Here is a 20,873-nt window from a genome sequence, read left to right on the forward strand (position 1 = left end):
CCTGGCCTCTAATTATGCTGACCCATTCTGGCGCCAGTGACCTTCTGCCTCCCATCGTCAGCTCCTGTGCCTTTCCTGTGGCTGTTCTACTTTATTACCACATTTGAGTTCAGTGTCCTGGTGGAGCAGGTAAAGCATGTAGGTGCAATTCCCATTTAGAAGCACAGAAAGATGATCCTTACCTTAATAAACTAGTATCAGAATCAGCAGAGCTCAGGAGTCCTAGTTCACAGCCTGATAACCAAATCATTTTGAGTGAAAAAAGACTCACCATTTCCCAACAAGTTTGGTCCTGTTTCCTGAGCTAAGGGGAGATCTCAGGATCTGTCTTACCCTCAGTGGCGGGGACTGTGGGTAAAGCCTTATCCCGGCTGGAGTTGGGGGCACATAATGAGGAATTCCCTTCAGGACCTTCCAGTCCAAAGGAAGAGGAGGGGTAAATTCACAGAGAAATAGTTTAATTAAAGGAACACTGTGCTGGAGAATTCAGGGCTGTTTAAAACCTAACCTCCGTCCCTCGTAGGAAAAACAATTCTAAGCACATTTAACTGAAAAATTCTGTAGAAGAAAGGAGGGAGGGACTAAATGAACAGACTTTGATCAGAGAAGCAGAACAACAGTAGAAAGGGGAGTAAGTGATTTTGGGGAGAGGAAAGCATGAGAGGTGTGGAGGCCTGAGGTGCAAACTGTATTCAGGGAAGACTGGGAAATGGGATATGTCCAGCCAGTTGAGGACGGCAAAGTGAGGGCCTTGAGTGACAGGGCAGGGCGTGGCTAAAACCATTTGAAGACCTAAGTACAGCTGGGTACAGCTGCATGATGCTATAAACAGTGTTGGGGCACTGGGGTCAGGGGTGACAGGGCTGACTGGACAAGCTGAGAAACAAGAGCTGAGCAGCTTGGTTCTAGAAGGATCTAAGCATAGGTGATGCTTTGGGAAACTGTTCTGGCCAAGGATCTGTGTGAGGCTGCCAGTGTTCCCTCCCAAGTCCAGTGTCGGCAGAGTGGTCTGGCCTTAGGGGGGAGGCTGACGTCACAGTGGGCTATAGGCCAGACACTAAGAGAAGCGTTCTTCAAAGAATTAAGGAGCACACTTGAGTGGGGGCCTAGGGTTCAGGGAGGGCCATTTAAGGAGCCATCTGGTGAATAGGGTAGGAGGGGAGGAAGCTGTGTTTAGAGTTAGAGAAGATCCCAGAGGCTCAAAGACAACATTAAGAAGCTGGAGGCCAAGGGGGATGACTCATTCCTTCATTTCCCAAACTCTGTTCTATGTAGACCGTGAACCCCGCTGAGATTTTTGCTGGTGTTGTGTAGGTGGGGAGATCTATGCTTAGCTGTAATCAGTACGCACTTCCTAGCAGGGATGGCGTACCAAATGGTCTGGAAATAGGGGAGGGTTACCAGGTGAAGGGTGTGTTGCCAATGGGACTAGGGAGGAGCATGAAGGGACTAGTGAACCGGTTTGCCTGGGTAAGGTGGAGGGCAGGGGTTGCCACCTATGGGCTAATTAGGTAGGTAATAGGTAAGTAGGCCTGAATCAAGGGGGAAGTCCTAATGAGACCTAGCCCAATGCAAGATACCACCCCTTAAAACTATGTCAAAATTTGCATTTTGTCAGAATATAGATGACATTCTACATGGTTACCTGCTGCTTGATTTTTAATTTCAAGATTTATTTTGTTACTCATTGTTGAGAACCCAACGGCTTCAAAATTCCTAAAGATAAGAGCAATTTAGTCTGGGGTTAAGATCCAGGAGAGTCTGTTGGGGGTGGGGTGTGGAGGCTATTACAGATTTGTTGTTTTCTATTCCCTTGATTATAAAAGTAATGGCTATGCATTGTAGACAATTTTTTAAATGCAGATGAGTATAAAGAAGGAAATATAATTCCCAATTCTACTGCCCACGGATAACCATTTGTAACCTTTTTGGTGTGTTTGTTTTCTATGCATATATGTCACATATTTAGGGCCATACTGTATGTACAGATTTTACATTCATTTTTTTTTAAACCAGACTTTACATTGTAAACATTTCCACCTCATTAAGAAGTTCTCCAAGAACAATTTTTAATGGTTGTATTTCATTGCATGCATTTGACAAAATTTAAACATCCCCCTATTGTTGGACCTTAATGTTTCCAGCCTTTCTCTGTGATAAACATTGCAGTGGTGAACAAATTCGTGCATATTTTTCTGGCAGCTCTTTTCAGCAGAACAATTTCCTGAAAGCGGAATTACAGGGTCAAGTAATAACTTTTTAACGACTCTTGATTATGTATTACCAAATGGCCTTCAGACAGATTATGTTGCTCTTGGTGTCCACCAGTTGTATATGTGTGTGTCCCATCTCATTACCCCCTTGCCTGCATTAGGATTTTTTTTCCCCTTAATCTTTGCTAATTTGTTGGGTAAACATGGCATTTCCCTTGTTTTACCATGTCTATGGAGGCCATGTTTTTTTGAGTTTGCCCACAGTGAGGAGCAGCAGGAAGAGATCAATAGAGGTGACACCAGATACACAGGGATAATAGGATTCAGGGTCCAGAATCCAGCTTGGGGAGAGGTGGGGAGGCAGAGTTTGGGAAAGAATCTGGCTGTGGGGGTGGTGAGAACTAGGAGGAGCTGGACAAACAGCATTAGTACAGCTGGGTGTGGGGGACGAAGGGCTCCCACAAGGTGGAGAAATAGGAAAAAGATTAATTGCTGCTAATACACTTAAGTATGTTCAGTTCTTAGGCACCCCACCCCCCAAGTTCCCTTTAGGTAGGATTCTCTGTCACTTGGCAGTGGGGGTGCTGGTTGTGTGGGGTGTCTGCAGTCCCCCCAAAGAGCCCAACTCCACTTCTTTATAGGCGATGAGGAAAATCATTACCCTGTGAGGTTGTCAACAGGGAACCAAGGCCAAGGACATAGAATAAGACAGACATTAACTGAGTAGTAACTACATGCCAGGCAATGTTTTACATTAGTCTCCTCTTGACTTACATTAACTCAATTATCTTAACCACCATACAAAGCAGGGTCTCTTACAGTCATTCTCCAAACGAAATAGAGTACAGAGTCCAGTAACTTTCCCAACAACGTCAATCGCTAAGTAGATGGAGGAGTATGGAATTGAACCCACGCATTCTGGCTATGGGGCCTAAGCTTTTAACCAATAAATATAGAAGTAAATGCGGGAAGGGGAGCCAGAATTGCAGGGCACACCCTGTTTATCTACACCTGCCAGAAGAAAACGGACGACCCAGAGTGAGAATGCCGGGATAGGACTTCTAAAAGTGAATTAATCTTGAGACGCTACTAGTTTACCTTTTATTGGCCACCGACTTAGTGCCAGGCACCGTGAAAAGGTGCTTAACATTTAATGCTCACAGTAACTCTCTTGAGTGCGATTACACCACCCCATTTCATGGATGAGGAAGCTGACGCACAGGACTTGCCCAAGTCCCGCCGGCCAACTGCGGAGTGGCGGCTGCCCACGTGGCGCGGGGAAGCGGAACACAGCGGGGGCGGGGCCTGCCCGGCGGGGGCGGGGCCTCGGGTCTGGCGGGGCCTTAGGCGGCCGAGAAGCTCGGTGGAGCTGGCGAGGCTTTGGTGGGGTCGCACCTGTTGCGTGACTCCCCCACAGTCCAGCTACGGTAGTCCGATCACGAACACCCAGAGAGTGTAGAGAGAAGCTCAGACGAGTTCCGGGTCCTGCTCCCTGGGAAGCACGTGGCCTGCTCGCCTCTTGAGCAGAGAGCTGGGGGTCGGGACGCCGGGGTCTTCGAGGCCAGTGCAGCAGCCGAGGTCTGCCGGGGTCCGCCTCCCGCCTCCGGGCAATTTTGAAAGACTGCCTTACTTCTTCCATCGCAGTGCCAGGGCAGGGGTTCGCGGAGCGACTGGGCCAGGGTCGGGGTCCCGGCCCTCCTCCCCTCCTTTGCGACCCCGGCTTCCCGGCTGGGCAGACCCTGGCGGGCAGCCTCCCTGATACCCCTGCGGGCTCGGGCAGCATGGCCTCAGGTGAGTGTATGTGCGCGTCTGTTGGGGGGAGGGTTTCTGGGACAGAGAAGTGCGTGGGCAGGGTGACAAAAGGGTGGGGGTCTCAGCACAGCCTGCAGACCTAGGGAAGGTGGCCGTCTCCTCCTGGGGAGGGCCTTGGAGAGCAGAGCCTGAGTGCGAAAAGACAGAAAAGTCAGATGTTGCTGGGGGCTCTTTCCTAGCCCCCCAGAGAAGCCCCTGCCTCCTGCCTTCCCAGAATGTAGCTTCTGCCGGCCAGTGGAATTTTCCCAAGACAGGCTCCTCCCTACTGGGCCGGGATTCTCAGTTCTACCCCCATCCTCCCAGAGCTGGACTACCCCTGGGGCTGGGAGCTTTATAGAGAAAAGGGGACTGTGCCCCAGAGGGGCTGGGTTTTCACGGAGTACGCCTGCTCTGAGACAATGTGTTATGAGTTTGGACCTCGCACTGGATTCCTGTTTATTATTATTTTTTCCCCCCATGCTGGCTGGACCAGCTAGCCCGGACTTTGACTCCTGTGCCCCAGAGCCTTGGCAAGGGGCAAGGGCTCCTGAAGGGGTCAGTGGAGTGCTGGGGGCTGGCCCTTCCCCATCTTGTCTGCTCACCTCCCCCTCCACTCCCCCACCCCCCGCCCCCCAGTCCCAGCTAGCAGCAGTCGCGTCACTCCAGGGTCTGAGGAGGGAAGGGAGGGGATAAGAGGCGGGGATGGAGGCCCCCCTGCCCGAGGTTGCCTAGACAACATCAGAAATCGTGGCCAGGGCCTCTTCCGCTGGCGGGGCTTCTGCTTCCTGCATCAGTCACTCCCGCTGGGGGCGGGGCGGAGGAAGGGGTTGGATGTGGCAGAGCGAGGCCCAGCTGGTGCGGCTCAGACTCCCCCCGCCGTCTCCGCCGCTCGAGCCATGGCATCCAACCCATCTGGCCCCAGCAGCCCCAAGGCCAAATATCCCTTTAAGAAGCGGGTCAGCTTGCAGGCCTCCTCTGCAGTACCAGGTGAGTGTGTGCTAGCCTCAGGCGCTGGCTCTGCCCCACCACCGCTGGCCCAGGCCACTGCACCCCCTCTGGGGTGATGCCCCTCCTTGTCCTCAGTCCCAGGGACAGCTGGCTTGGGAGGTGGGGGGGAGGGAGGTGGGGTGGAAGGTGACAAGTTCTGTGTTGGGGGTGCTGCCCTCTGTAACGAGGAGTGGGCGCAGGTGTGGGTGCAGCAAGAGGTGTGTTTGCACACGTGTCAGCGTGCGGATGTGCTAAGACCGTGTGCATGTGGAGCGTGTGTGTGAATGGAGAGGGAGATGTGTGGGTCTGGCTGGTTTGTGGGCTGGCCACACTGCTGGCGGCTGTGTCTTTACTGGGCAGGCTCAGGCGTCCTCCTGTGCTTAGTTCTTATTTCTAGGACCCCAGATCCCGAATCCCCTTCCTGGGGGGCGAGGGGGGTCTGATGTTAGGGCACACTCGTTGCCACCGGGCATCCCAGGGGCTGGGGGCTCAACTGTAGCCATCATTTGCTGTTTGCCCATTCCTGGTTTTTCTTGTGGGCTTCCTCGGAAGTATGGGGTGTCCTTGGGCCAGGCCTGTTTTTGGGGCTCGGGCTGGGGCCGCTGCCTACTTGTGTGCGCCTGCACCCTTTGGTTTGCCTCCCACTCTGGTAGGCATCTCTGCACCATTTGGAGCAGGCAGCATGGTGTGGCTATGTCCATCTCCCTTAGGGCTAGGCTGCCTGAGTCTGCTTGCTGAGGGATATCTACCTGCCGTCTGCTGCCCCAGGCCTTGTGGCTAAGGAAGGACCCCTGCCCCACATTTTGGTGACCAGGTCAAGCCAGTGTCTTCTCCCCCTTCCCTCAGCAGCTATCTGTACCTATAGCCTGACCGTCCATCTCCTGTATTTTCTTATGCCATTGAAAATACTGCCCAGAGGTCAGTGCTGGCCTGAGGGTCTGTGTTTTCTGTGCCCAGGTCTGGGCCCTCCAGAGAGTGTGTCCCCTGGGGCTAGATATGTACATCTTTGGGGGGTCACTCGGTGGGAGCATCTGAGACTTAGGGGTCGAAGCCTCGGGCACATCTCTGCCTCTCGACTGAGGCAGTCCTGGCAGTGAGTGAGGGGGCGCCTGGTCAGAGGGTAGATGAGGTGGCAAGATCTTGGTTGGTGGGAGCAGCCCCTCTGGCTTTCGGTAGACTGCTCGTGTGTGTGGTGCAGTGCACAGATTCTGGGGAAGGGACCAGCAGGCCGGAAGCTGGGTCTTCTAGGCCTGGCCTCAGGGAGTGTGGAGGCTACTGCCTGTCACCTCTAGTGAAGCCCTGGAACCCCGGGCAGGGGCCTGCAGGCCTGGAGGAATGGCTCTGGCTGCTGGAGCCTGTCCTGGTCACTGCAGTGCTTCTGTGGAGGTCCTGGGCCACCCTGCTAAGACGGGAGGTTGAGATTAGGACCTTCAATTCAGCTCCTGCTGACCTGATAGAGACCAGCCCTGGAGGTCTGCGGGCGGCCTCCCCTGCCAGGGTCTGGAAGGCAGGAGTTGTGTAAGATCAGGTCTCTTGGCCAGGCAAGGACCGCAGGCTCCGTCTTATACCCTGGCTGTGGAGCAGGTGCCCATCTTTCTTTCCTCTTCCTGCTCTGCCCTCTTGCAAGTATGAGATAGTGTCACCCCCCATCTCTACCCCTGTCCAATTCCGTTCTCTTTGCTGCCCTTCACTGCTTGGTTGTGCCGGCCTGCACTGGGCCTGAGAACCTCCCACCCTCCCTAGAAGGTTGGACTGTGCGTGGTAAGTGCTTGGAGCGTCCCGGGAGTTCATAATCACAGGGAATGGTGTTTAACACCACAGCTGCAGAGCTCTATCTCTATGAGCCGTACAGCAGTTGGTGGGTAGACAGGGCAGGACCCGCTTATCACCCCATTATAGACAGGACTTGAAGCCTCTGGGAGGCAGAGACATGCCAGTAAGTGGGAAAAGAGTCAGACTCAAGTCCTCCAAATTCTAGTCCCTTCTCCCACACTTCTCCTCCTGGACGGTTTGTTCCCGACGATAGGCTTCGAGAGGAGGCTGGAGGTCTGGGGAGCCATGAATCAGGCCCCATGGGCAGTAGAGAAGCTCAGTACCTGGTCCCTACTGGGACTGAGTCACTTCCCTCACTGCCAGCCAACTTCTGTCCCTGGAAGAGGCTTTGTCTGTCCCCAGGGACCCAGGGGACAGTGGTGAGCAAAACAAGGCCACCGGGCAGGGGAAGCCGGCCTGGGGCTGTTGTGTACGGAAGGGAGGGCTGCTCGTCCCCTCTTCTCCCCCCACCCCTTTGGCCACCCTGGCCCTACCCACGCACCATTCCCCAGGGTAGTGCGTTTTAAGGAGGCCCGGCCCCTCCAAGCCAGACTGCCCTGCCTGGGTCAGCCTACCCTGCTCCACCCCCTTGGGGGCTCCACTTTAGGCTGGGCCCTGGTACGGTAGAGGTTAAAGCTGTTCCCTTCTGAGGTTCCTCTGATTTACCAACTCTGATGCTCCTTCCCTTGATTTCTGGTTCCCCTGGGCCTCCCTAGCCCCCTGCTTGCTGTCATCCTAGGGTCTCCCCTGCATGCAGCTGCACTTGGTACAGCCCGTGCCGGCCCCTGAGCTGTCCTGGGGGACTGGCTACAGCCCCACTCAGCAAACCGGCCGGCGAGGGGCACAGGGCTGCTGGCTGGAGCTGCCTGAACTCTAGGTAGGATCCAGGCCTGCACCAGGGAGAGTGGGGGCTGGGTCCTGGATCTAGGGCAGGCACTTCCTCATCCCTTTGTCCAGCCTTGGGACCCAACTCTGGGGGATCGTGAAGTGAGCCCACAGACTTTAAGGCATGCTACCTGGGCAGAGCCTCCAATCCATCCCTAAGACCCGGCGCCGAGGGGAAAGGAGCATGCTGGAAGGGAGCACCCTTCAGAGCAGGCTGGGAGAGCCCAGTTTGGTGTGGAGAGCTTCCTGGTGGGGAGGGTGGGGCTGGTAGCCCAGGGAGGGTCTGACTTGGCTGGGAGCTCAGACAGCCCCTCTAGACTAGCAGCTTCGAGGCCTTTAGTGCCAGCCTTCTGGTGGTGTGGCTGAGGAGTTCTGCCCTCCATGTGGAGAGGCCCTGGCTTCTGATAATCCCTTCCCCAGGCCCTCCCTGGGGCCTCCGGCCCAGATCCTGGGGCCTCTGAGTGGCGCAGACTGTTTGTGGCAGTCCCCTTTGGAGGGGCAGCCAGCAGTGGGAGGGGCAGCTGGGGGCCGGGCCACATCTTGGCCGCCCTGGGGTCCGGGGGGAGAGGGCACACCACTGGGGAGGAGGTAGGGTTCCTGCTGCCAACTAGGCCCTCCACTTCCCCTCCTCCTCTTCCCTTGGGGGTCTGGTCCCCAGGTCAGAGCTGAGTGGCAGATGCGACTTGCTTGTGCTCTGTAGGTCTGGGATGTCGGGCGCAGGCCCTGGGGTTCCAAGAGGAGGCTTGCTGGGTCCACAAGCAGGTCTGATCCGGGCTGGCCTGCCTGCCCTGGAAGCTGTGGGCCCGGCCACCAGGTCCTTAATGAGCACCCGGGAGGGGGGGCGGTGTGTGTGTGTACATGTGTGTGTGTACACGTGCACCTTAATGAGCACCCGGGAGGTGTGTGTGTGTGTGTACATGTGTGCCTGCCTGTAGGAGGTCTCCTGCTCCCTGAGGCAGCGGGTCGCTCTAGAGGCAGCCTCAGGAGCCCCCCACTCCTGAGCCTGGAATTGCTGAGGGGCCCCGCGCTAGACTGTGAGGGTGAGGTCCTTTGGGAGCCACATGCAGGCCCGATCCTCAGCCTCTGAGGAGGGACTGCCCACTTTCCAGGCCCCTGGCCTCTCTCTGGGACAGGCCTGGGGCGTGCAGGGGCCCAGGGCTTCTAGTGCACACAGGCCCTGCCCTCCACCCTTTGACCCTGGCATCGCTGTCTCCACAGAGGCTCGGGGTGGGCTGGGGGCCCCTCCGCTGCAGTCTGCCCGATCCCTGCCAGGCCCTGCCCCCTGCCTCAAGCACTTCCCACTCGACCTACGCACGTCCATGGATGGCAAATGCAAGGAGATCGCCGAGGTATCGCCTGGCACTGCACCCTGTGTCCCTCCACTGCCGTCCCCGTGCCCTGTCTCTGCTCCCCACACCCCTCCATCTCAGCCGTCCCCTTACTCCACGCTTGGCTGTGCCCCGATCCCTAGCCTTTCCCAGGTACCTGCAGCTCCCCATCCCGAGACTCTGCAAGGGAGGGCCTGGCACACTGACGCTGCCTTCCCTCCCACCAGGAGCTGTTCAGCCGCTCCCTGGCTGAGAGCGAGCTCCGCAGCGCCCCGTACGAGTTCCCTGAGGAGAGCCCCATCGAGCAGCTGGAGGAGCGGAGGCAGCGTCTGGAGAGGCAGATCAGCCAGGATGTCAAGTAGGGCCCCAGGCCCAGAGTCCAGCAGGCAGCCATGGGTGGAGAGGGCACGGCCAGGCTGCTGTGGGGTCGGGGCTAGGGGGCACAGGGGTGGCCTGCCCAGCGTCCGTCTGTCTCTACTGGGACACTCTCAGAGCCCCGTCTCTGTCCCTCTCCCATCCTGTGCTCCCTCAGACCGGCTGGCGAGGGACCGTAGACCAGTGGTATGGAGCGCAGGCTTTGGAGTCAGGCTCTTGGGTTCTGGCTCTGTCTTGTACCCACCCGTGTGGCCTAGAACGTGTCACTCAGCTTCTGGGTGGGCTTTCTCATCTGTAACGTGGGGGTCGGACAACAGCCACAGTGCAGGATTCCACGGCCCCACGGGGCCACGAGGAACAACACGGGCACAGCAGCCGGCATGGGGCAGGGACCTGACCACCAGGGCCATCCCTCCCTTGTCATCGGCCTGACCTCTTGCCCCTCTCCCTTCTAGGCTGGAGCCGGACATCCTGCTTCGGGCCAAGCAAGATTTCCTGAAGACAGACAGTGCCTCGGACCTCCAGTGAGGAGGGCAGAGGGGCGCGGAGGGCTGTGGGGCTGTGGGGCCTGTCCCGCTGCTGGCTCCAGCCCCCTCCCTTGTGCTCTCCGCTCGTAGGCTCTACAAGGAGCAGGGCGAGGGGCAAGGTGACCGGGGCCTGCGGGAGCGAGACGTGGTGCTAGAGCGGGAATTTCAGCGGGTCACCATCTCCGGCGAGGAGAAGTGTGGGGTCAGTGTTGGCAGGGCCTTGGGTCTCTACCCCTCTTGACTCCAGGAGTCCCCGTGGGCTCCCCCAGCCTGGGAGCTGGGTGCGGCTTAGAGAGGGCATTTCTCTTTCCAAAAGCTGGAGGGGCAAAGGTTCTGTGGCTGGGAGCTAGTTGATGTGCTGTTTCCAGGGTCAAGGCTTCGGGGAAGGGGTGAGGGTGAGCCTGGTCTGGGCCTGAGAGCAAGGAGAGTGACCCCATGTCTTGGCTCCAGGTGCCATTCACAGACCTGCTGGACGCAGCCAAGAGCGTGGTGCGGGCACTCTTCATCCGGGAAAAGTACATGGCCCTGTCGCTGCAGAGTTTCTGCCCCACCACTCGCCGGTACCTGCAGCAGCTGGCTGAGAAGCCTCTGGAGACACGGACCTACGAGCAGGGCCCTGACACCCCCGTGTCCGCTGGTGGGACCCCCCATCCCTGCCCTGCTCCAAGTGCCCTGGTGTCCCCGACTCCCTGAGCTTTGGTGCCCGAGAACCTCCACCCTGCCTGCTTTCCCCCACCCAGGCTCATGCCAGCCCCCTGGTCCATGGTGGGTGGAGGCAGGGGCAGGAGCTCTCCCTCTCTGTGGGGCCTCTGGGCTGGGCAGTGGGTGGCCTGGAAGAGCCCTGGCCCTGACTCCACCCTCCCCACCCTGCAGATGCCCCGGTGCACCCCCCTGCGCTGGAGCAGCACCCCTATGAGTACTGTGAGCCAAGCACCATGCCTGGGGACCTGGGCTTGGGTCTGCGCATGGTGCAGGGCGTGGTGCATGTCTACACCCGCAGGGAACCCGATGAGCAGTAAGCGGGTGTGGGGAATGCGGCGGGGAAGAGCTGTGTGGGGGCTGCCCCAGCTTGGGAGGGCCCACGGGGCACCTCACCTGAGCTCCTCTTACCTGCCAGTTGCCCGGAGGTGGAGCTGCCGTACCCTGACCTGCAGGAATTTGTGGCGGATGTCAATGTGCTGATGGCCCTGATAATCAACGGCCCCATGTGAGTCCCTGCCTGGCCCAGACACTCAGCTCCCTTCCAGCCCAGACTGCCCAGCTGCAGCCCTGCTGCAAACACCTACCGCCACCTCTCACCCCTTCACAGTCACCGAGACCTAGCCTTTCCCTCCATCTGTCTCCGCCCCCCGCCGCCTCAGTCCTGTCCCCTCCCCCCTCTGCTTGTGGCTCATTGCCCCTGCCTTGTTCTCTCCCTGTCCAGAAAGTCCTTCTGCTACCGCCGCCTACAGTACCTGAGCTCCAAGTTCCAGATGCACGTGCTGCTCAATGAGATGAAGGAGCTGGCCGCCCAGAAGAAGGTGCCACACCGAGATTTCTACAACATCCGGAAGGTGGGCCCTCCCCACGTGTCCAGCCCTGCGCCCCTGCCTGGCCTCCCTTGCGGACTGGCCTCCAGGGAACCCAGCGGCCCCCCGTTGCACCCCAGGTGGACACACACATCCATGCCTCGTCCTGCATGAACCAGAAGCACCTGCTGCGCTTCATCAAACGCGCGATGAAGCGGCACCTGGAGGAGATCGTGCACGTGGAGCAGGGCCGTGAGCAGACGCTGCGGGAGGTCTTTGAGAGCATGAATCTCACTGCTTACGACCTGAGTGTGGACACGCTGGACATGCACGCGGTCTGTCCCGCTGGCACAGGGGCTGAGGGGCTGGGTCAGTGTGTGGCCCAGGGGCAGGGGTGACCCGGGCCTGCCCATCTTCCCCAGGACAGGAACACCTTCCATCGCTTTGACAAGTTCAATGCCAAGTACAACCCCATTGGGGAGTCTGTCCTCCGAGAGATCTTCATCAAGACCGACAACAGGGTTTCTGGAAAGTACTTTGCCCACATTATCAAGGTGAGGAGGAGGGACCGCCCAGGCCCATGTGCAGGGGTAGCAAGAGCCTTGAGCAGCCCTCTCCCTGACCGCATGGGAGCCGGGTGGGTGGGTGTGATGGTTGCCCCCACCCCCGCCCCCGCATGTCTTTTCAGGAAGTGATGTCTGACCTGGAGGAGAGCAAATACCAGAACGCAGAGCTGCGGCTCTCCATCTATGGGCGCTCGAGGGACGAGTGGGACAAGCTGGCGTGCTGGGCCGTGAAGCACCGAGTACACTCTCCCAACGTGCGCTGGCTCGTCCAAGTGCCCCGCCTCTTGTGAGTGTCCCTCGGAGCGGGAGGGAACCTGCGGGGCAAGGTTCAAGGGGACAGCGCCTGCCTCCTGACTGCCTGGGGTGGCGGGTCCCCCCGCCGCAGCCGAGCCCTCTGAGTGGGAGGGGTACCCCCTTGTTCTGCTCATGGTCTGCCCAGCCCGGCCCACCCAGGGTCGTGCAGAAGCGCTCCGGCGCGTGCGGGCCAGGCTCCGACGCTTGGTGAATGCCGTCCCGTGCGCGCGTCTTGCGTGCAGCGACGTGTACCGTACCAAGGGCCAGCTAGCCAACTTCCAGGAGATGCTGGAGAACATCTTCCTGCCACTGTTTGAGGCCACCGTGCACCCTGCCAGCCACCCGGAGCTGCACCTCTTCTTGGAGCACGTGAGGGGGCTGCACAGGGCAGGGGAGGGGGAGGGCGGCCTGCGTCAGGGGCCGCTGCAGCACCGGGCCTGACCCCAGCATCCCGGGCCAGGTGGATGGCTTCGACAGCGTGGACGATGAGTCTAAGCCCGAGAATCACGTCTTCAACCTGGAGAGCCCTCTCCCCAAGGCTTGGGTGGAGGAGGACAACCCACCCTATGCCTACTACCTGTACTACACCTTTGTCAACATGGCCATGCTGAACCACCTGCGCAGGTGCCTGTTCCTCCGGTGTGGTGACTCTGCTGCCCTGTCCTGGGGCCGCCGGAGCCCCGACCCACCCCTTGCTCCCACTCCCGGACCCAGGGAGTTCTTTCCGGGCTCACCCCTCACAGCCAAGAATCTGCCCCTGGCGCTTTGTCCCAGGTCCAGGTGGCCACCGGGCGGGGGGCTCGGGAGCCCGGGCTGGGGAGCTGACGCTATCTTTCTGCCCCCAGGCAGAGGGGCTTCCACACGTTTGTGCTGAGGCCACACTGTGGGGAAGCGGGGCCCATCCACCACCTGGTGTCGGCCTTCATGCTGGCCGAGAACATTTCTCACGGGCTGCTTCTGCGCAAGGTCAGGGCCTGCACCCCCAGCCTCCCCTCCCGATCGCTCACCTCCCTTTCAACCCTTCGAGCCTCTTCAGTAACTGGTCTCCCTCCTCACCAAACCCCCAGTTTGGACCCCTGCACAGCCCAGCCTCCACACTGCGGCCCTCGCTTGGATCTTGGCTGTAAATGACCCTCTGTACGTGAGGCCGAGGCTGGGCTCCCCGCCCTCTCCACTGTGGCCTGCACCCCCCAGAGCCAGGTGTCCTCCCCAGCCTTGAGGCCGCCTGACAGGCCCCTCCCCGCTGCCCATGCAGGCCCCAGTCCTGCAGTACCTGTATTACCTGGCCCAGATTGGCATCGCCATGTCTCCTCTCAGCAACAACAGCCTCTTCCTCAGCTACCACCGGAACCCGCTCCCCGAGTACCTGTCCCGCGGGCTCATGGTCTCCCTGTCCACTGATGATCCCCTGCAGTTCCACTTCACCAAGGTCAGAACCCGGCCGCTGGTGGTCCTGGGACGCCCAAGGCACCCAGGCCCCTGGGGCTTGGCGCTGGTGCTGCCACCTGCTGGTGGAGTGCAGCACGTCCTGGGGCAAATCCTGCCATCCTGCCGAGGGGGGGCGGCGCGCAAGGACAGGTGGGCGGGGACTGGGTGGCAGGGCCGCCCCGTCTGAGGGCACCTGGCCTGCGCAGGAGCCACTGATGGAGGAGTACAGCATCGCCACGCAGGTGTGGAAGCTCAGCTCCTGCGACATGTGTGAGCTGGCCCGCAACAGCGTGCTCATGAGCGGCTTCTCCCACAAGGTACCACCCCCACCCACCTGGAGCCTGGTGTCCACCCTCTCCTCTCCTCTGCGTGCTGGCCCTGGGATGGTTCAGGCCTGGGGCGTGGCGCCTCAAAGCTAGCTGCGGCCCTGTCTGCCCAGCCCCGCCTCTCCCTGGCAGACCGCACACGGGCATCTCACCAGCACCCCTGGGCGGAAGCCCTCCTGAGGGTCGCTAGCCACCAGGCTCGTGCCTGGCCAAGACCAGGGCTCCATCCGTCTCCAGAAGGCATCACTCACAAATTCATTCTAGCCATTTACAGATGCTAACCCACTGCAGGTGAAGAGCCACTGGCTGGGACCCAACTATACCAAGGAGGGCCCCGAGGGCAATGATATCCGCCGTACGAACGTGCCGGACATCCGTGTGGGCTACCGCTATGAGACTCTGTGCCAGGAGCTGGCTCTCATCACACAGGCTGTCCAGAGTGAGATGCTGGAGACCATCCCCGAGGAGAGCGGGGTCACGACAAGCCCGGGACCTCAGTGAGCCCGGCCCACTGTGTCCCCCGCAGCTCAGCACCTTGACCACGTTTTATCCTCAGACCCCTCCCGCCCTGTCACGTCTGCATGTGTCCGTTCTTCTTCGTTCTGTCCCGCATGTCTCCAACCTGTATCTGTCCCAGTGCCACCTCCAGGAAAGTGGTGCCCAGAATCTGCTTTGCTCTTGTCTTGGCTCGGATGGTACCTGATGGCCCAGGTTTGCTGGTTGCCCTGCCCATGGCCCTGTCCCAGGAACCTCTGAAGCTTGGCTGTCCGGTGGGCGTCTAAGTGTCCACAGGGGCTAGGGATGGTTGAGGGGGACTGGCCCCTCTAGCCTTTGGGGTCCCATCTGGGCAGATGTCGTCTTGTGTGTGCGGCTGAGGAGCAGGCAGGTGGGGCCCGTGTGTATCTGCCGGGGGTCTGTGGCACTCCCGCAGTTCCAGTGAGCATAGCTGGGCGGAGAGCTCAGTCACAACCCTGGCGGCCTGGACTTGGGCCTCGGCGGCGCTGGACCACCGCCTCCACCACGTCACTGCCTGGCAGCCTCCTCCGTCCTTTCTCTGGTCCACATGCTCTTCTGATGTCAGCTTCCTGTGCCTCTGTGGGAGGGGGTAGCTGCCCTGTGTTGTGTCTGGGGCCACTACAGCTGGAGGGTCCTGAATCTGTCACCAGCCCTGGGGGTGGTAGCCCCACGATGGTCCCCAGAGTTTTGGCCAGACCTGAATCCACCTGGTCCCCTGTGTTGTGTTTTGGACTGAGGCCTTTGCTGTGAAATGCAGTGTTTCATACAATCCCATCTTTCCTAGTGCATGAGAAATAAAGATTATTTAAGTAATGAGGCAGGTGGGATCTCTGTTTGGAGAGGGAGAGCCATGGGGGCGGTGGCGGAGCGTGGATCCTGGAGCACTGTGGCTAGAGGTGGAGCAGATCCTAAGGGGAGTGACTGGGCTTGGCTGATGTGTGTTTGTGAATGCAGAAACGGACTATGGAAGCTGGGTGAGAGGAGAGGCCCACCAGGGATGCATCTGCTGCCCCAGGCCCTTGTCCTGTCTGCCCCTTCTGAAGTGGGCACTTGGCCCCAGGTCTGGGGCACATTCCTGTCATACCAGTTTGAGGACTAGCATCCCTTGCGTCTCCTACTGCCTCACTTCCAGCCTCTCGGGACAGCTGGGTAAATGTGGGAATTTGTACTTACAAGCAGACCTGAGGCCAGTGGTTCTCAAACTTGGGACATCAGGCTTTTTTTTTTAAGATTTTATTTATTTTTGCACACACGTGTGAGAGAGAGAGCGAGAGAGAGAAAGAGAGCACAAGCAGGGGGAGTGGCAGAGGGAGAAGCAGACTCCCCACTGAGCCGGGAGCCCGATGCGGGGCTCAGTCCTAGGACCCTGGGATCATGACCTGAGCCAAAGGCAGACGCTTAAGGACTGAGCCCCCCAGGCGCCTAAGTGACTTGGCTCTGGTCCATGTTCCATGCATAATCTCCGGACCACCTCCTTGGACATAGAAGTTGCTGCAGTGTGCTGCCGGAGTAAAGGAGAAAAGTGGAATGTGACCTGTGCTGTGCAGGGTCTTGGGTTGGTGACAGAGAAGCCTGCGGCTGCTGAGTGGGGCGATGGATGGGCTGGCGCTTCAGAAACAATTAGCCCTGGGACAGCAGGAGCGTGAGTAATCGAGGGCCCGGTGAGGGAGCGGGAAGCTGGCTTCCTCCCCTCCTGTCAGCCTGCTCTGCCCAGCCCCGCCTCTCCCTGGCAGACCGCACACGGGCATCTCACCAGCACCCCTGGGCGGAAGCCCTCCTGAGGGTCGCTAGCCACCAGGCTCGTGCCTGGCCAAGACCAGGGCTCCATCCGTCTCCAGAAGGCATCACTCACAAATTCATTCTAGCCATTTACAGATGCTAAAACCACACGTGAGAGCAGAATGCTGAGCAAGAGATTGTACCATGCTGGCTGGTTTCTGGCTCGGGAAACAGCCCCAGGAGGAGCAGGTGGGGATTGGAAGGCAGGGGGCTCACAACCCAGGGCTTCCCACCCCCACCCCGAGCCTCGTCTGCCCAAGGAACTCGGCTTTTCCATACAACAGGATCCATCCCATGTTCTCATCCTTTGTAACGTTCTCAGTGTGTGCTGAGGCCTAGCCCTCAGGAGATGACCAATTTAAAGAGTTTCTTAGCAACCTCTCCCTCTTTTAAAAAAACGACTTGCTCCTGGTTTTTTAGTTTCTCAGAAATTTTCTTTTAAGCATTTACTGAGAGCAAATAATTTGACAATGGTAAGGCCTGATAGTTTTTCCTGTCTGAAAAGAAAATACTTTTCATTTAGAGAAATTTGGAAACTAGAAAAATGGGAAGAAAAAAGCCCACTCACAGTCCACCAGTTTCAACAACTATTTGCTGATCATCTGCATGTCAGATATGTTTATATATTTTATTTTATTTTGATTTATATATATATTTTTAGAGAAACAGCGTGGGTAGGGGCAGAGGGAGAGGGAGAGAATCTTAAGCAGGCTCCACACCTGGTGCGGAACCTGACGTGGGGCTCAATCCCATGACCCCGAGATCATGACCTGAACTGAAATCAAGAGCCAGACGCCTAACTGGGCCATCCAGGCACCCCCTTACAGATCTTAAATACATATGTATATATTCCTTTCAGCTCTTTTCTAAGAAGGCATTTTTGAGTTGAGATCATATATGTATAATTTTGTGTTCCTAAGATATTTGAACGTGAGTCCTTCCCCATTTCATTAAAATATCCTTTATAAATACAGGCATACCTCAGGGAGATTGCAGGTTGGGTTCCAGACCACCTCAAGGAAGCGGATATCACAATAAAGTGAGTCGAATTAATTTTTGGTTTCCCAGTGTGTAGAAAACTTCTGTTTACACTCTACTACGGTCTATTAAGTATGCAATAACATTCTGTCTAAGATGTAGCATATGTATAAAGTATGTAAAAAATAAAATGGCATATATATAAAAACAACGCATACCTTAATTAAAAAAAAAACTTTATTGCTAAAAAAATGCTAACCATCACCTGAACTTCTCAGCAAGTTGTCATCTTTTTGCTGGTGGAGGGTCTTTCCTCGATGTGGATGGCTGCTGACTGATCAGGGTGGTAGCTGCTGAAGGCTCGGGTGGCTGTGGCAATTTCTTCTACTAAGACAACAGTGAAGTTTGCCGCATTGATTTGACTCTTCCTTTCACAAACAATTTCTCCCATTTTTCTGTAGCAAGCGGTGCTGTTTGATAGCATTTTACCCACAGTTGAACTTCTTTCAAAATTGGGAGTCAGTCCTCTCAAAACCTGTTGCTTTTTTTTTCCTAAAGATTTTATTTATTTATTTATTGAGAGAGAGAGAGAGAGAGAGTGCGAGCAGGGGGAGGGGCAGAGAGGGAGAGAATCTCAAGCAGACCCCATACGGTGGAGTCCCATGCCCAATGCAGGGCTTGCTCTCACGACCCTGAGATCATGACCTGAGCCGAAATCAAAAGTCGCTTAACTGAGCCACCCGGGCTCCCCTCCCCTGCTGCTGCTTTATCAACTAAGTTTTTGTGCTATTCTAAATCCTCTGTTGTCAGTTCAACAGTCTTCACATAATCTTCACCAGGCATAGATTCCATCTCAGGAAACCACTTTCTTTACTCATTCAAAAGAAGCAGTTCCTCATCTATTCCTGTTTGATCATGAGATTGCAGCAATCCATTCTCATCTTCAGGCTCCACTTCTCATTCTAGCTCTCTTGCTGTTTCCACCGTATCTGCAGTTTCTTCCTCCACTGAAGTCTGGAACCCCTCAAAGTCCTCCGTGAGGGCTGGATTCCACTTCTTCCAAACTCCTGTTCATGTTGATACCGTGACCTCTTCCCGTGAATTACAAATAGTCTTAATGGCACCTAGAAGAGTGAATCCTTTCCAGAAGATTTCCGTGTACTTTGCTCAGGCCCATCAGAGGAATTACTAGCTGCAGCAGCTACAGCCTTACGAGATGCAATCCTTAAATAATACGACTTGACAATGGAAATGACTGCTTGGTGCCCGGGCTGCTGAATAGGTCCTGTGTCGGGAGGCACGAAGCCCACATGAGTCTCGTTGCACGTCTCCGTCAGAGCTCCTGGGTGAGCAGGTGCTTTGCCAGTGAGCAGTCATATTATGACAGGAATTTTTTTTTTTTTTTTCTGAGTAGCAGGTCTCAACAGTGGGCTTAAAATATTCAGAAAACCATGTTGTAAACAGATGTGCTGTCATCCAGGCTTTGTTGTTCCACTGATAGAGCACAGAGTAGATTAGCCTAATTCTCAAGGGCCCTAGGGCCTTCGGAATGATAAATGAGCACTGGCTTCCACTTAAAGTCACCAGCTGCATTAGCCCCTATAGGCTTTGGCGAAAGGGAATGTTGTGGCTGGTTTGATCTTCTATCCAGATCACTACAGCTTTCTCCATATCTGCAATAAGGCTGTTTGGCTTGCTTGCTTTTTTTCTTTTTTAAGGCTGTTTTGCTTTCTTATCACTCGTGTGCTCACTGTAGCAGCACTTTTAATTTCCTCCAGGAACTTTTTCCTTTGCACGCACAACTTGCTAATAGGCGTAAGAAGCCTAGCTTTCAGCCTGTCTTGGCTTTTGACATGCCTTCTTCACTAAGCTTAATCATTTCTAGCTTATGATTTAAGGTGTGAGACGTGCAACTTTTTTGAACACTTAGAGGCCCTTGTAGGGTTGTTAACTGGTCTAATTCCAATATTGTTGCGTCTCAGGGAGAAGGGAGAGCGCTGGGAAAGGCTGGTGGGTGGAGTAGTCAGAACGCACACATTTATTGTTTGTCATCTTCTATGGGTGTGGATTGTGATGCCTTCAGACAATTACAGTAGTGACACAAAGATCACTGGTCACAGAGATGACAAATAATAATGAAAAAATTTAGGGGCGCCTGGGTGGTGCAGTCGGTTAAGCTTCCGACTCTTGGTTTGGGCTCAGGTCATGATCTCGGGGTCGTGAGATGGAGCCCCAAGTTGGGCTCCGTGTTGAGCATAGAGCCTGCTTAAGAGTCTCTCCCTCTGCCCCTCCCCACCTGCTCACGCATGTGCACGCGTGCTCGCTCTCAAAAAAAAAAGTTTCAAAAATTGTGAGAAGTACCAAAGTGGGACACAGAGATACAAATGAGCAAAAGCTTTTGGAAAAATGGCAATGATAGACTTGCTTGAGGCAGGGTCGCCACAAACCTTTAGTTTGTGAAAAACCAGTATCTGCGAAGTGCGATAAAGCAAAACACAGTAAAACGAGGTATGCCTGTACACATTTTAATTACTGTGCGCTGTCCCGTGGTAAACCTCACCATCATTTACCATCACGCTCGTTGTTAAGAATGACTATGGCCTAATGTCATGGCTAATGTGATTCCATCGTGGCTCTGGAATCAGACGGCCGGGGGTTGCATTTTGACTTCACTGTTATCTGGCTGTGTGACCTTGGGCAAGCTACTTCCCCTCTCTGTGCCTCTAGGTCCTCACCCATTTTATGGGAATAATAATAGCACTGTCCTCACAGGGTGATTTTGGATTCATTCAGTCAATCCCATCTCCGGATATAAAGTATTAAGTGCTCAATAAGTAGTAGCTAGGGGGGTGCCTGGGTGCTCAGTCGGTTAAGCGTCTGCTTTCGGCTTAGGTCATGATCCCAGGGTCCTGGGATCGAGCCCCGCATCGGGCTCCCTGCTCAGCGGGAAGCCTGCTTCTGCCCCTCTGCCCCTCCCCACTCATTCTCTCTCTCTCTCTCAAGTAAATAAATAAAATATTTAAAAAAATAAGTAGTAGCTAGTATTATCTTTACAGGCTTCACGGATATATTCCCCCAGTCTAGATGCTCATGAGTGAAGTCACCAGGCCCAAGATTCTTGGATCAGGTCCAAGAAAATATATATATAAATGTATTATACATATATTTTATTGCTTATCAATAGAAATGAATGAAAATATGTAAGCCGAGCTTAAAGTCCTTTCCTTGCCCCCTACCTCCCCAAAGCTTCCCATGCGGTCCTGCCACTTGCTTCCCTTTTCTTGGCATCACATCATGCCCCTCCTGACACCCTGCTTCGCAGGTGTGTGCGGACATCTGCGTGAGGGAGGCACCTGCCGTTCCTCTTCTCCGTAGTAGTAGTCGGGAGCTGGGGTTTCTGCCTCTTGTGTGGAGTTAGAGGTGAATAATGGTGGGCAGCAGAGGGAATTTAAAAAACTGGTCTGTGGGGCGCCGGGGTGGCTCAGTCCGTTCAGCATCCAACTCTTGATTTCGGCTCGGGTCATGATCTCAGGGTTGTGAGATCGAGCCCCGCATCAGGC

The 20,873-nt window shown here is 56.2% G+C and overlaps 1 protein-coding gene across 4 annotated transcripts; it reads left to right on the forward strand.

Annotated features, from left to right (window-relative positions):
* The first annotated feature begins 3,526 nt into the window (after positions 1–3,526).
* On the forward strand, positions 3,527–15,369 carry AMPD2 (adenosine monophosphate deaminase 2). 4 transcript variants are annotated; one of them, XM_031038550.2, is made up of 18 exons: positions 3,527–4,004; positions 8,907–9,037; positions 9,244–9,374; positions 9,847–9,915; positions 10,009–10,120; positions 10,369–10,555; positions 10,792–10,933; positions 11,036–11,125; positions 11,342–11,471; positions 11,567–11,761; positions 11,849–11,980; positions 12,115–12,278; positions 12,529–12,655; positions 12,747–12,910; positions 13,132–13,252; positions 13,542–13,715; positions 13,921–14,031; positions 14,332–15,369. In XM_031038550.2, exons 1-18 carry the CDS (start codon positions 3,995–3,997, stop codon positions 14,539–14,541), a joined length of 2,400 nt encoding a protein of 799 aa, XP_030894410.1. In that variant the 5' UTR covers positions 3,527–3,994; the 3' UTR covers positions 14,542–15,369. The 4 variants fall into 4 exon arrangements, with proteins under 4 accessions (XP_030894410.1, XP_030894411.1, XP_006742873.1 ...); XM_031038551.2 differs by lacking the exon at positions 3,527–4,004 and adding an exon at positions 4,652–4,991; XM_006742810.3 differs by lacking the exons at positions 3,527–4,004; positions 8,907–9,037 and adding an exon at positions 4,741–4,991.
* The last annotated feature ends 5,504 nt before the right edge of the window (positions 15,370–20,873 follow it).

This window comes from Leptonychotes weddellii, chromosome 4 (assembly GCF_054177405.1).
Source record: "Leptonychotes weddellii isolate Sample4059 chromosome 4, ASM5417740v2, whole genome shotgun sequence".
Classification (NCBI taxonomy): Eukaryota; Metazoa; Chordata; class Mammalia; order Carnivora; family Phocidae; genus Leptonychotes; species Leptonychotes weddellii.

Excerpts from the sequence above, each read along its gene's own strand:
- AMPD2 (XM_031038551.2), top strand. The coding sequence starts at position 4,901 with ATGGCATCCAACCCATCTGGCCCCAGCAGCCCCAAGGCCAAATATCCC. Across the intron at positions 9,375-9,846 it reads CAGATCAGCCAGGATGTCAA|GCTGGAGCCGGACATCCTGC; the intron begins GTAGGGCCCCAG and ends TCTCCCTTCTAG. Across the intron at positions 10,934-11,035 it reads CGCAGGGAACCCGATGAGCA|TTGCCCGGAGGTGGAGCTGC; the intron begins GTAAGCGGGTGT and ends CTTACCTGCCAG.